The following is a 13,980-nucleotide window of genomic DNA, read 5'->3' on the forward strand; positions in this document are numbered from 1 at the left end:
GATGTTTCTGAAACCAACAGATGGGTTTTAGCTGCATCTCAAACATCTGTGCAGCTTCTCCCTCATCCTGGTTGATTCCATGCAAAAACAACGTCAGAAAACCTTCAGCCAGACTTTGTTTCTCTTCTTATTTATGTATTTTTCATCTTGTAATTGGTGCAGACATTTGATCTATTCATTCTGTGATACAGAATGTATTTCAGATTAGTTTAGTTTTACCCAATACTTCACTGGATTTCAAAGCAAACGTTTAAATTAAATACTTTTCACAGATGTTCAGAAATGGAACCGACATGAAATCTTTCCACCTTTATCCACCTTTGTCATGGTAGGGAGAACACGCCAATGGAAGGGGGGGGGGGGGGGGGTCATCTAAGATAGCACAAGGGTAAGAGAGTGCAGGAGGAAGAGGAAAATGTGAAGAAGGAGGAACAGAAGGAAACCAAACTTTATGTTCTGAGTTACTTCTGTGAAACAGATCGACCCCTTCGGGTTCTGAAGGAAACAGAAGAACTGAAGGTGGAGACTCTGCTGATGACATGAAGATGAACCAAAGCTCTTTGATGCATGTGAGGGGTGAAGAGCGACCTGCGAGGTCCGACACGACCGATGATGTACTGCAGCTCAAACGGATGAAGTAGTTCATGTTGGTTCTGATGGAAAAAGCTGCCATGGCAACACCTGCCAGTGCGGAAAGCACCAGCAGAGGGCGCACTAGCCATGAACTGCGACCTGAAGAGTCCCATCACGTCACCTGAATGATGTCCATCACCCAGGAAACTCGGCCCACTGTGGGCAGAAGGTCACCAGCGGTTTCATGGAACCGGTCTTCACCTCTTTGGGGTGTTGACCTCCTGACTGTCCGGACGTCACTCCTGCAGACTGTAATGGGGGTTGCTGGGAAACGAAGCTCCTTCTCTGTTTATTCATGAAGAATCTGCTGCTGGTTTCTTCCTGCCTTCAGGCTTTGAAGGAGTCTTTGTTCTTCCAGTAAACCTGTTTTCTTAATCAGCTGTTTGAGTGTCTGTGCAGCAGAACAGCTGCCTTCACACACAAGGAGCTGAAACCTCATTCAGGAAATGAGCTCGGTTTAAATAAAAGATGAAGAAACAGGACTTTTGGCAGAGTTGTTGAGATGAGAGGCAATAAACACGATTCAACGCACAAAATACGATGAATGGATTCTTTTTTTCTAAACTAGAGGGTGCAACCTTTCCCTTTTCCCAGGATTGGACTCAAACCTCAATTTTTGGGTCACGGTTTGGTTTCCGTTCGACATATGATTTTGTGTTTGACAAAACAACAACAAAAACAAAAATATGAGAAAAAAACGCAGCGTCGCTGTAGAAACTAATAATCCAGTGAGCTGCAGGAAGCCTTGCAGCAGAAACTCTGAGTAAAGGTTAACACCAAAGCACACATGAAGGGTCTGAACACGTTTGTTTTCTCCATTTCCACCATCCCAATCTTTATTCGTCTTTTCAAAGTATTAAACATTCTCCTCGGCAGAACCAAATACTGCAATTTAGCTCTGATTTGATTGATTTTCCTCGTTTTCTGCTCCAGTCTGTTGACACGACGGCAGGAGACGGTCAGTCTGAAGAAATCAGGAAGAGGAGCAGAAGTTTTTCTCCGCGGAGACGCTCCTCTTCTAAAGTCTCTGAGCGGTTCTTTCCTTCTCCGTGTTGGAGTTGAACTAAATCTAACGTTAATCTTCCGTTCAAAGGTCAAAGGTCAAAGATGGATCGGTGACTATAGATGAGGATCCATCCATCTGAGGGGCGAATGGACGGTTCCACCGCACAACCACGAGGTGGCGCCAGGAGTCCAAACCTTCAGAGGCGCAGAATCAGGAAAAACGGGATTTTCCAGACGCGGAAAGCAGCTGTTTAGTCGGGTTAAATGTCGTCATGATAATCCATTACATTTAGAATTATAAACGGCAGATTTTTAAACATAAATTTACAAATTAAATTAGGCTAAAAAGAAGAAAAAAATTAAATGTATAATTTAATGCTCTAAATCCTGTGAAATAAAATAAAACATCATTTTTTAATAACAAAAAGGAGATTTTTCCCCCCGAAACGAGACTGTTTTGGGTCCAGGGTTTTCCGTGCGCGTGCGTGCGTGCGTGCGTCGGTCAGTTGTAGTGGTTGTTGATGTTGCTCAGGCTGTTGATGTTGTTGACGCAGCTGATGTGGGACGGGGACACGGTGCCGAAGGGCCCCGCGGGCTGCAGGTTGTGGCTGTGGTACAGCGCCGCCGGGGCCGAACCGGGCCAGTAGGAGAAGCTCGAGGGCCCCACGCCGGGGGTGACGAGGTTTAGTTTGGAGATCCCGGAGAAGGGGATCGGGGAGAAGTTCCCCTGGAACTTGTAGATGGCCTGCTCGGTGGTGGTCGGCTGGCACACCTGCGCCAGGCCGTGGAAGTCAAACTTGTAGGCGTACCTCTTGCCGTGCACTTTGGTCATGATGTTCTTGTCGTAGTAGTAGCGCAGCGCGCGGCTCAGCTTGTCATAGTTCATGTTGGGTTTGCTCTTGCGCTCCCCCCAGCGCCGCGCCACCTCGTCCGGGTCGATGAGCTTGAACTCGCCGTTGGTTCCCTCCCAGGCGATGCAGGACACGTTGGTGCTGTCGGACAGGAGCTCCAGCAGGAACTGCCACAGCTGGATCTGCCCGCTGCCTGCATCAACAACAACACAGCCACCGTTTCAGTCATCCGTTCATTTCCAGCCTCTCAGTCAGTGAATCTGGTGCGTAATTTGAACCGATGATGACCCACAGACAGACACGCAGTCCTCCTTTGCAGCTTCACATTTAAAACATCAGATTCTAGGAATCCGTTTTATTTTACAGCCTTTGGGGCGCAAAGCATCAAGTGGATCTTTCTGCTTGTTGTTTTTCCATCAGGGCGCCGTGGAGGTGAAGGAGATCCACGGCTCTGCGCGCGCTTCCATCCAATGTAAGCACGGAACCAAACGCTATTTAAATCATAAAAACCTTCACATTTCTTTTTTAGAGCTTTATTGCCGTAAGGTGCGTCATGACAGACAATTCACATAACGTAGTGAACGCGCTGAGATTGGGCTCATATAGCATTATTCAAGGATCAAACAAAAATCAGTCCAAATCCATAAACAAACATATTTTAAAGAGGAGAGATGAATTCAAATATATAAAAAAAAATTCTCTAAAGCCTAACGTATTTTTGTAGATTTTATTTCGATGAGACAAAATAAAATCAGGAAAAACTATTAAACGAGGCCTCAACAATCCGACAAGAGAAAAATAACCCTTTTTTTTAATTATTTTTATAATTTAAATGTCAAATTTTAGAAATGTTTCCGACATAATTTGTTGATTGATCTCATTTTATTTGTGGAAATAGAATGAAAAGTGGTTCATCGTTTTAAACTAATTATTTTTTTGTAAAACAAAAACAAAAAAAAGAAAGACCGTTATATTCTGTGTTAACGTGCAAATATTAAAAAAGAAAACAAAGGCAGCAACAATGAACATTTGGTCTTTTTTTTACCTTTTTGGACGCCTGTGTTTAATGGACCCCAGGATGCTCCTTTGCTTTCTTTCAACAGATTTTCTGTTGGATCTGAAAAAGAAAAGAAATCTGAATATTTTTTATCTATATTTACATTTATGAAGAATAATTAACATGTATATGATATAATCAATACAAATAAACGAAAGGGGGGGGGGTGTTGGAGTAAAAATGTCACAAAGATATTCTAAAATATTCTTTATAAGTGCCGTTTGGTTTAGGAAAAAGATCAAATCATTCAATCAAATCTTGTCAGTTGTGCAGAAGCAAGAGAAATGAGTTTGAATCAAACGCGCGCGCGGAATCGACCAAAACTCCCCAAAGCCCATCCTGGCGCGGCTGGGGTCCAATGCGGTTCCGTCTGCGCGGAGCAGGAAACGCGTCCAGGAAAGAGGATTTCCGATTTCCGACAAAAGAGCAGCCGGGCTTCAGAGGGAAAAAAAGGTTCCGTGACGCTCTGCGCCGCGGACGCCGCGCGCCGGACGCGCAGCCCAATCTCCAAAAAAGACAGAAAAGATGGGACGTTTGTCTGATTCCTGTGAGGACAAAGTGACGAACCTGAGAGATACATGTTGAACATGAGCTTTCCTCCGCGGTCCAGTCTCATTGTGTTCGGGTGTTCAGAAAGGGATGGATTTCATTTCGGTGGAGGCGCAGGAAAAGATTTTTATTAAACTTTATCTCGTAACTGGGATCTGGAATAAATGCGGGAGGACAGATTGAAGTTTCCAGGCAACTGTCACTGGCCCCCATCTCTGAGACAATATTCAGACAGCAATTTCCCCTGCTGCATTGCTTTAATTAAAAGAGCAATTTACCTCTGTCAGCCCGCCTGGTGCCCACAATAAAAAGAGGCCGATAGAAATTCGGCCTTATCAATCCGCCATCACAGTTTAATAAAGTTTCCGCGTTAAGATCTGAGTTTCTATGGTGAATTGAAGTGTTTGACATGGAAACCAGTTCAGATCCTCCTCACTTTTCCGCCTCTTTACCTCTCGGTAAACAACAAAGGCCTGCCATTTCACCTTGGAAAAATAATATTTACCTTGAAAAACGCGTCAGTGCGCACGAGAAAACAAGAACATTTCATCCCTCCTAAGCTGGGCTTGGAGGTTATATGGCCTCAATCTGGGGGGTTATGAGGTCGTAAGTCCAGAGCTTCTGATGCCCACTGACGCTCTGCTGCTTTTTGGAGCCACGCGGGCTTTATGGTTCTGCTGCAACATCTGCCTCAGCCTGAACATCTGTGCATCTGCAAATTCAACAGTTGCTGCTCCATCTTGGCCGTTTCTCCAACCAAGATCCCTCTCAGCAGCGAGTCAGCCAAAAGTAGGAAAACTGAGAAATCAGTACAACCTCTTTACTCGCACTTCCAAAATGTCCAGTCAGTTTTGTAGTCCACCAAAACTTCAAATTCTAGAGCCCCATCCCTAACGTTTGGTATCATTGAAAAGCCCCAATCATCATCTGTAGATACTAAATGGAGTTTATTCAGTAGAATGCAGAGTTTAGGAGAAACCATTGTCTTCTACAAAGCTTATTGTCAGGAAGTCAAAGGAGGAGCTACTGATCATCAGCAGATGCAGAATCTGTTTAAATAGTTACAGAGGAAGTTCTGAACCAATGTCCAAAGAAAAGATGAGAACAAATTCTCTCTGAACCAATAATCAAGCACGCTTTAGAGGTTCTGGAAATGTCTTTATCTTGAAAAAAGACACATTTCTAGAGAAAACAGTTTGTTTTTTTGACATTGTGGCCTCAGATTCCAAACATGAGTAGATCTCCCTCCCAGCTGAGATAAATCCATGTCTTCAGACGTCTTAAATGTTTCAATCTGGAAACTCAGTTTTGGCTCTGAGACTCAAACCAGATGATGGAAAACGTCATCTCTACATCCATTGTCAAGCACAGCAGTGGAAGTGTGATGATTTTTAGTTTGTAGTTTTTCTTAACTTTAAGTCATCTTCAACCTTCTGCATTTACTTTTCTGTTTTGTTTTAATTAAAAAGCATTTGAACAAGCTTTTCTTCACAACTGTCAAAATTGCTGTAGTGCTGTTGAGCTCTGCATTAAAATGTTTTCCTTTCTTGTACATTTGTCCCAAATGGTTTACATCACCAAAAACACATTTTAGTCAAGAATCAACAGCCACATTTTATAGATAAAAGGTTTTTCTGCAGTGCGAGTCAGTCTGCGATTCTGAAGTGTTTAATCTTTTTTGTTCTGCTCCAGTTTGGAGAATTGTTTGTTTCTGACATGACTGGAGAGTTTTTTCTGCAAACACCGTAAAAAGGTCACTTCAAACCCCACATCTGTTTGTTTATGTCATCCTCTCAGAGACGGACTTCCTCGTGGTTGTCCTGCTTCAGAACCCGAATCCCGTCCTTTGTTATGATCCACAGTAAAACATTTAATCAAGCCCGGAAGTGACGGTTCTGATGTATGTGGTAAAATGTCTACATGTACAAAGCAACCCCACACCATCACACTACCACCTCCATGCTTCAGTGTTGTCAGCAGATGTGGGAGGATACAGACCTTCCATAAATATCCTCTTTTGTCCCCAGAATGTTGGTGCTGATGGTTCTGGTGGGTTTGTCAAATAATGCACCACATTTAGTTTTTTTTTTTCAGTTGTCGTGACCCTTGAACTGCCTGCTCAACCAAATGGTAGAGCACATCACCAAAACACAAGTATTGTGTGTGGTATAAAGGATTGAGGATGCATTTTTTAAAATAATGTCGTTTTTTCATCATCAGAATTCTTTGGTTTGGTTGGGGGGGGGGGTCCATCTTGATCACTTCTGTATGCACTGACAGCGCCGCCCCCCGCCCCTAAACATGAATAATTATAAGCAGCACTGAAACCCAGAGGGCGAAGGACGTCAGCGAGTCCAGGTGATGCAACTCGAAACTGAACTGGGGGACTTTTCCTCAGCCACGGCGTCATCACATGATGCTCCACAGCTTAAGGTTTAAAAACACAAATGCTGTTGCTTTTGTTGAGATATTTTCTCACAAAGTAACACAACAGAAACACATCAGAGCGAGTCAACTTAAACCTTAAAGGTAAAGAATCCAGCTCGAGTCAGACAGCAGAGGAACCGCACAGATGATCACTATTAGTCTCCAAATTCTAGTATTCACCCTTTTTTGGACCCAATTCCAAGATATTAGTGGTGGTTTTGGAAATCACTACTATTGTATGATGTTTAGAAAAAATCACAAACTGTATTTAAACGTGTCACGTTTATGTCGCCATTATGTTTAATATTTAACCTTAAAGCTAAAGAATCACCACTTTTATTTCTCCACCTTTCTGTTCATCCAGCAACCACACACACATCATCACATCAACGCTAAAATGACGACACCGTCGACAAAAGATGATCCATCAAGGAGAAACGTTCAGAGACCGTCTCTTCTGAGCTCCATGAGTCGGCCTTCATCTCCAGCGATGGTGAAGCCTGGCAAAGTGTCTCGACTGTTTGAGTTTCTCCTAAAAATGAAGAGACACTTGTCCTGCCTGTCCGGTTTGGACGTGAAGAAGAGCAGGTTGGTGGTGTTCCTCCTCTCTTCATCTTCATCTTCCTCCTCATTCTTGTGCGTTTCCAGCGTTCCAGACTTGCTTTAGCTGCCTGTGTCCATGTACGAGCCGCAGGCAACTTAAAACAAGCCTCGAAAACTGGACTGAAGCTCCGAACCCAAGCAGAAGAACGTCCATCAAGTGATGAAGCCAGAAGTCCACCGAAGACTGAGAAGAAATCACACAAATTCACGTTTGACATCAGACTTTAGGCAAAGAAAGTTCTGCAGGCGCGTGATGCTCAGGTGAGTAGAAAGGTTTCCACTGAGCGGGGGGGTCTGCCAAAGCGTACCTGTGTTTACCTGTGAGCTCCCAGTGTGGCTGCAGCTCCTCTCCCAGGTGTCTCTGCCCTCTGAGGCTCTCTGCTGAAGCTTTAACTTCGTGCAGAAGAATGTATGTTTGAGAAGGGTGTGTGTGCACGGTTACACATTTATTTAAAGATCCTGTTGTTTCTAGGTGTGGGGCCGTAAGCCGGGGTGTGTAACAAGGAAACTCACGTCCTGGAGGAGCGAGAGTGGAGCAAACAAACTCCAGGATCCAGGTGTCAGCAGAGAACATGATGGTGTCTCATGTCGATTAGCAGAAACGACCAAAGATTTCCTGATCAAACCTCCCATCTGTAGAACAAAATGCAGCTTTTTGTAGTTTAGGGGCTTGAAGTTTTGTCGTTTTAGCCGTAATTGATCACAATAAACAGCATTTATGACTCAAATTCCTTCCATTAGAGTAAAAATGTTTGAGACTGACTTCCAGAGCAGTGGGCTGCAGTTCTCTCTGGCCTCTCAAAGGTCCAACAGGTCTTGTTTTCATGAATAAACTTCCCTTATTGTTTGTCGTGTTCCATTTATCAAAAGCTCCTTCAGTTACTGACAAAACCTAAATGTAAAAGAAAAAAGTTCTTTTTAAAAGCTGTTATGTTTTCCCTCTGTGATTAATTCTCAAGGAATCAATCAAACAATCAAACAATCAATCATTCAATTGCTTGTGTTTTGAAAAAACAAATGTAATTTTCGCTTTCCCCCGTCTATGGTTTGTCCATAAACACACCATCAAAAACTATCTGTAACCAGACCAAGCTGACTGTTTGATCATCCAAAGTCGGCTTTTTTGGACATCAAAAAACCTTTTGAAAGTTTTTAAAACATAAAATAAAACAGATGGTTGTTGCTCTGCCACTTTATTTTCTCAGTAAAACCCTGAGGGGAAGATAATGATGATGTCTAACCCTTGTTTTATCTTAGATGACCCCCCCCCATCCATTGACGTGTTCTCCCTACCATGAAAAAGGTGGATGAAGGTGGAGAGATTTCATGTAATCCATGGACACCAGTGAAGATCACAAATCATTGAAGAAAAAAGGTTCAACCATTTGATTGAGTTAAAGGGTTCAAATACTTTCTAGACCAACAGGTGAACCCTCAGGAAGATCCGTTACTCTGGAGTAAAACCTCAAGCTTACAGCAAGAGCACCGTCCTCTGAGTCCAGCATGGTGGCAGCAGTTTGATGGTCTGGGCTGGATTCATGGTAGAACCAAATGGCATTACTTCACGGTGCACTACTACAAAAGAGGGAAATCTATTTAGCTTTGGGGAACGAAAAAATAAATTTAGATTGTTAAATTGAGATTTATTTACTACAAATTCAGGACTTTTTTACAAAGGAAAGGAAACCTGATCTAGAGCAAAAAAAGGGACAGCAATAACTTAAGTAATATCAGATGCTTATAAAAACAGCAAAACAAGGGTTATTTCAACATTTTACCGTTCTTTTACTGCAAACGGGAAAAGCTCATCACTACACTAAAAGTAAATGTGAAGCTGAGCTCGATCCAGAAATTCTGTCTCAGTGATCTTCTACCAGCTCTCAAATATGTAAAGAATTAGTATGGAAGAATCTTACACGGTATTTTAGAACGCCCCAAATCAGAAGCAGACTACTGAACACGCCAAAGTCTTGTGGGAGTCAGGAAGGGAATCGCACACGTATATTTTGGTGGTGTCCCAGACTGCTATCCTTTTGGAAAGAAACAAAAATGTTTGGGACGGGTTTACATTCAGTACTTATGGAATATTGAAGACTCCTGGTAAGGATGTTACTCTTGGCAGGCGAGAAAAGCAGTGACAAAACAATGTCACAAGGTGGACACACACACACGCACACACAAACAAACACACACGGAAAGGATGACTGGGTGAAGATCAAATGTAACATTTACTCAATGGAAAAAATTGATATTTCAACCAAAACTAAAGTTTGACATTTACCAAAAAAATGGAGAAAATGGTGCCAAAATGTGGAAAACCACTAAAAATCTAAGAGATTTCAGAAAAGAAAAACACTATTATTATGTATTTTGTTTCCTTTTGTTTTTTGTTGTAGTTACTGACCCATGTCTGTAAACACTGACAACTGGAAAACCCTCAATAAAAACCAAGTTACAAAAAGTCAGAACCTTTAGCTTCTCTGCAGCAGAGCTGGGGCCCAAAAACCTGAACTTGATCCAAAATGAAGTTTTTTTAGTTGAAGTCCAGAATCCGTCTCACTGAGATGCGCTTTCAGGAGGTTTGTACAAACCGTCCAATGAAGCTTAAAACAAATCTTTTTTAATTTAATCGGTTCACGATTGTTGTAATATTCACAGTTTCAACAAAAACGTTTATGAATTAAACCTTTTGTTTCAGTTTTAACATGACTTTCCTCTGGAGCTCAAAGTAGGTTTTTCACAATTCTGTAGGTTTGACAGAAAAGAGGAAACTCTCTCTCACTATGATCACGTTTTCATATTCACCTTTTTTCTGCCACATCTAGCATCTGCTGCTCCTTCTTTAAAGGAGACAATTGTTTTAACGTCTACACTCAGAAATGCCTGATGCTCCGGTCATAGATTCTGTACGTTTGGCCTCATGTCCCAAGAAAATCAAAGCCTCTGGAAACTGGCGCTCTTATTTTATTGGAAATAAGAATCCAGTCTGCCAAGAACAATATCACCCTAAATAAGAGCTAACAGAAGCAGAGGACTCTCCTCCTCTTCATCAGGCTAAAGCTTCAGATGAGCAGTAAATGTCTGTGCGTCTTTCTCATGGTGGTGATGAAAGGAAAAGAATGCAGACAGACAGTCTCTAGGGTGGAAGAAAAGCCTTTATTTCCTATTTCAAGAGCATGAGAGTGGAAGCAGGTACTTAGATTTCCATACATGCAGAGCCACAGGGCGATCGAAAGCATTTGTCCATCTACTGATCTGTGACAGCGGTCTGTCCAGGTCTGGGGGGGGGAGAGTTTCTTTGTTTTCAGGCTTAGTGCTGGATCCTGCGAATGGACTGCACCTGGTTGGTGTGAGCCTGGGTGCTGTACTCGTTGTAGCATCTGTACTCGCCTTGGTGTCTGTCTCTCTCCAGGATGTACTGGTATCCACGGTAACCAGGGAACTGGTAGGCAACCCAGCTGCAGAGAGGGAGGAGGGGTTGGAGGTGAGGCCAGGTAGCTGGATTCAGTGAGACTTTGTGACACGACACGCTCATGCGGACTTTTTAATTGGCACTTGTTTGTAAGCCGGATTGTGTGAGCAGGAAACTCCAGCTGCACTCTGAGGAAACAGGAAGAGGGACTCACGCGCCTGAGTTGATTTTGATGGAGGGCACCTCCTTGCTGCACCAGCCCATGGCCTGTAGGGAGGGGTAGTCGTCGCACAGCTCAAACTTGCGACCCTGGAAGTCCTCGCACTCGTACAGGGTCACCTTGCTGTCACTGTGGTTCTGCAGAGAAAACAGACAAAAAAGGCCTCACTTTTCTGCCCCGGATCTTCGCAACTCACCTGAAAGAGCAAAAGGGCGGAGCAAGGAGCCGGGGCAGGGGTCCGGACGGACTCACGGCGCACTTGATGGGTCTGAAGGAAAGCAGGTGCTCAGTTCTGTAGCTGCTGTTCCCACTCCAGGCCTCGTAGCGAGGATAGTCGCCCTTCTCCAGGATGAACTGCTGCCCCTGGAACTCTGGGTACTCGTAACCCACCCAACTGCAGGAGACACATGAGGGAGGTGCAACAAGAGGCAATTAAACCAAAAAGGAGAGACCCCCGCCTCAGAATGCGAATGTATGATGAACTGCATGGTTAAACAGAAGAGCGGACACTAAACACAGCTCCTTTTGTCTCTGAGAGGCGCAAACAAACAGACGGGGCCGCCGCTGCCGCCTCCGCCGTTTCTGCAGCAGCCTGCGCGCTTTATCTGATCTGCAGTCAGTCAGTCAGTCAGACGGCTTTCTGGCTCCCAGACGGCAGCTGCACACGGCCAGCTCATATCACAACAGGGTCACACTCGGATGAATGCGCACAAACGCACACCAAGGTCCTAAGCCAGCAGATTGTGATTTGTAGATTTTCCATCTTTTGTTCGCGTGCACATTCAAGCCAAGTCTGCTTTAATCAGACTTTTTCAAGCAGATGACAGAAAAAGCCAAGAAAGCATCCCAACATGTGAGACCTAGAAATGATCATATTTCATTTTAAGAGGTGGTTCCCTCAGAGACGACTGACAGGAGGAGCCAAGCCGAAGAACAAAGAAGCCAAACAGGATCCATTCAGATGAGAGGAAAGTCCAAGAGGGACAGAGAAGCCATCCGGCAGATCCCACTTACGGTCCATTCTCCACCTTGATGGAGCGGATCTTGTGGAAGCCCCTCTCCATGATGTTCTGGCACTCCAGCATGAACTCACAGCGCTTTCCCTGGAAGTTCTCCTCCTCCCAGACTGTGATCCGGAACTGGCCCATCTGCTCCATCTGTTGAGTGTTCATGGCTGCCGCTTCTCCCTCAGGGGTCAATCTCTGTAGAAGAAGATATACTGCAGGTGAAGGGTCAAAAAACAGATTCAGAAAGCAAACTTTAGTTACTTCGACATTTTTAAGTGAGAAGATTTCATTTGAAAGTTCTTGACGTTTCTTCAGCTTCCTGCATTTCAGTCTTTTACAACAAAAAGCTGCTGATATAGCTGTAGATATTCCCCAAATGAACGTCCCTTTAAAGTGTCTCTGCTGTCCTCACAAAAGCAGACAGTGGAACTTCAGCATCACACCTTTAAAATAGCAGCTAGATGGATTTAAAAGCTCCTTTGGACTTCTTTCATTTGATTTGAAGGTGACGCACCATCCCAGGTTTGAAAACAGCTGCTTGTGTGTTTGTTTTTTTCACGAGCAAACCTGCACCTCTCTGACCCATTTCTAATCATTTAGCATTTCAGAGTTAAATAAAGATGGAGTGCTATTTGTATTTTTAACTCCCATCAATCCAGTCATCGGTTGAGGCTCCACCCCTCCACGCACTTTCTAAGCCTGAGGCGGCGTGATGATACTTACAGACGGTACTGATGTGGGACAGATCCAGTATAATCAATGTCGGGGAGGAGAGCCTCGCCTGCGTTTTTATAGGGCCGGGGCCCCCTGGACCCGGGACACTCCATTTGCCCCTCAGCCTTGCACACTCAGCAGCTGAGCGGGCCGGCTGAAAGGGCAGCATTAGCCTGGCGCTTTGTGGAGGCTCCAGAGCCCCTTTGTCCTCAGAGCCCCAAACCCTCTGAGTCATCAATACGGCAGAGGCAACCTGACCCGCCGCTATACAAAGGCAACGCACTGACACAACAGTTTGATTGGTGTGGCAGGATAATAGACACATTCTGGGAGCTGATCCCCTCTCTCCCTCCGACCCAGAGGTAAGCCGGACCCTGAACCAGAGGAGGGGAAGCGGTCCGAGGCTCCCACCGAAGTGAGGACGAGGGAGCGTGTCCATGTTATCTAGAGGGCACCTCTCTGTCTGTTCCAGATGATCTAGAGAGAATGGGCTGAAGGGAAGCTCTGGATGCTCGGTTGGGCCACACATCATCTCACGCTTCTGCAGAAAGTGACATGAAGTTTTAGATTTCCTGCAGTAGTGATGGTGACAGGGAGATGTTTAATAAAATCTGTGCTTTTTTTATGCCGTTCATAGACGTGTTGCTGTGAAGGTTTTCTCTGCTCTCTGAAGGAGCTCCATATTCTAAAGGAAACAAAACTCAATGTTCCTAAATGAATCATTTAGTTTGACTTAAAAAAAAAGTTTAAAAGCTAAAAGATCAGGCTTTGAATTTCTGCTTGGTGTCTTTAATCTGATTTTTTTTTTGATTGATTTCATTTTTTCTAAATTATTATTTTGTTTTTTCGGTTTTCTATGATCTCCAATCCTGTTTTGCTGCTGCAGCAGTGACACCTAGTGGCCAAAGTGTTTATTACAGCCCGTGCAGCAGTTGAACCTGAGTCTGGCCTTCAGCTCCTGCTGCAGCTGAGAGCTGCAGATGGATGGAGCCTCTGCGGTCGGATGATGTGGATGTCAGCGTCCCAGTCGGAGCGGGTTAGACGCTGAAGTTGGATGTAGTTTCTCAGTGGGGTGGGGGTGTTGTTTACATATGTGAACAGCTTTCTCTTTGTCCTCCGCTCACTCATCCTTTGTCTTTCTCTGCTCGTGTGCGTCTGCCTGCTTCCCCCCAGAGCAGGTGATGGGCAGGTGAAAGGCTGGGCTTATATAGACACAGATGTTTTCTTTGTGTTTTATTGCAGGACGGAGAATTTTGTTTACCTTGATACACTGACCCAACATGCCTTGTTCATTTAAAAAAAAATAAACAGCAGGTCAGAATTAACACAAGTTGTTTTTTATTTTATTATATTTCACCTTAAATTCTGAGCTCATCTGGAAAAAGGAATCATTTTTGTTGTTTTTATAAAGAATTGTGATGTAATTTACATGTTTTTCATTAATAAAGTAGTTTGACTCATTTAACCTCAGTAAATAAAACATTTCCGGTTTGATTGGTGAT

General features: G+C 44.0%; 2 protein-coding genes and 1 non-coding gene across 4 annotated transcripts; all 3 read right to left on the bottom strand.

Moving 5' to 3' along the window:
- Positions 1-1,448: 1,448 nt before the first annotated feature.
- LOC111946795 (protein FEV) lies at positions 1,449-4,976 on the bottom strand. The gene is made up of 3 exons (XM_023951129.1): positions 4,114-4,976; positions 3,535-3,606; positions 1,449-2,682 (listed from the first exon to the last, which is right to left on the bottom strand). Exons 1-3 carry the CDS (start codon positions 4,160-4,162, stop codon positions 2,141-2,143), a joined length of 663 nt encoding a protein of 220 aa, XP_023806897.1. The 5' UTR covers positions 4,163-4,976; the 3' UTR covers positions 1,449-2,140.
- A 2,182-nt stretch (positions 4,977-7,158) lies between these two features.
- Positions 7,159-7,254, bottom strand: mir1788 (microRNA 1788). Its single transcript, NR_107228.1, has one exon. It is a non-coding gene; the product is annotated as a microRNA 1788 (primary transcript).
- Positions 7,255-10,262: 3,008 nt separating this feature from the next.
- On the bottom strand, positions 10,263-12,728 carry cryba2 (crystallin beta A2). Of its 2 annotated transcripts, none has more exons than XM_004086934.2 (5): positions 12,488-12,728; positions 11,772-11,976; positions 11,010-11,151; positions 10,752-10,894; positions 10,263-10,583 (listed from the first exon to the last, which is right to left on the bottom strand). In XM_004086934.2, the coding sequence occupies exons 1-5, from the start codon at positions 12,711-12,713 to the stop codon at positions 10,436-10,438; spliced, it is 864 nt and encodes a 287-aa protein (XP_004086982.2). In that variant the 5' UTR covers positions 12,714-12,728; the 3' UTR covers positions 10,263-10,435. The 2 variants fall into 2 exon arrangements, with proteins under 2 accessions (XP_004086982.2, XP_004086981.1); XM_004086933.3 differs by having other exon boundaries at positions 11,772-11,959; positions 12,488-12,577.
- Between the last annotated feature and the right edge of the window lie 1,252 nt (positions 12,729-13,980).

The sequence above is a fragment of the Oryzias latipes genome, chromosome 21 (assembly GCF_002234675.1).
Source record: "Oryzias latipes chromosome 21, ASM223467v1".
NCBI lineage: Eukaryota > Metazoa > Chordata > Actinopteri > Beloniformes > Adrianichthyidae > Oryzias > Oryzias latipes.

What these genes read in the sequence shown, in the direction of transcription:
- cryba2 (XM_004086934.2), bottom strand. Translation starts at nt 12,713, where the DNA reads ATGACTCAGAGGGTTTGGGGCTCTGAGGACAAAGGGGCTCTGGAGCCT. An exon ending in GTCCCACATCAGTACCGTCT is followed by an intron (nt 11,977 to 12,487) that starts GTAAGTATCATC and finishes CTTCACCTGCAG; the next exon opens with TATATCTTCTTCTACAGAGA. An exon ending in ATCAAAATCAACTCAGGCGC is followed by an intron (nt 10,584 to 10,751) that starts GTGAGTCCCTCT and finishes CCCTCTCTGCAG; the next exon opens with CTGGGTTGCCTACCAGTTCC.
- LOC111946795 (XM_023951129.1), bottom strand. Translation starts at nt 4,162, where the DNA reads ATGAGACTGGACCGCGGAGGAAAGCTCATGTTCAACATGTATCTCTCA. An exon ending in GTTCAACATGTATCTCTCAG is followed by an intron (nt 3,607 to 4,113) that starts GTTCGTCACTTT and finishes TTTCTTTTTCAG; the next exon opens with ATCCAACAGAAAATCTGTTG. An exon ending in AAACACAGGCGTCCAAAAAG is followed by an intron (nt 2,683 to 3,534) that starts GTAAAAAAAAGA and finishes TTGTTGATGCAG; the next exon opens with GCAGCGGGCAGATCCAGCTG.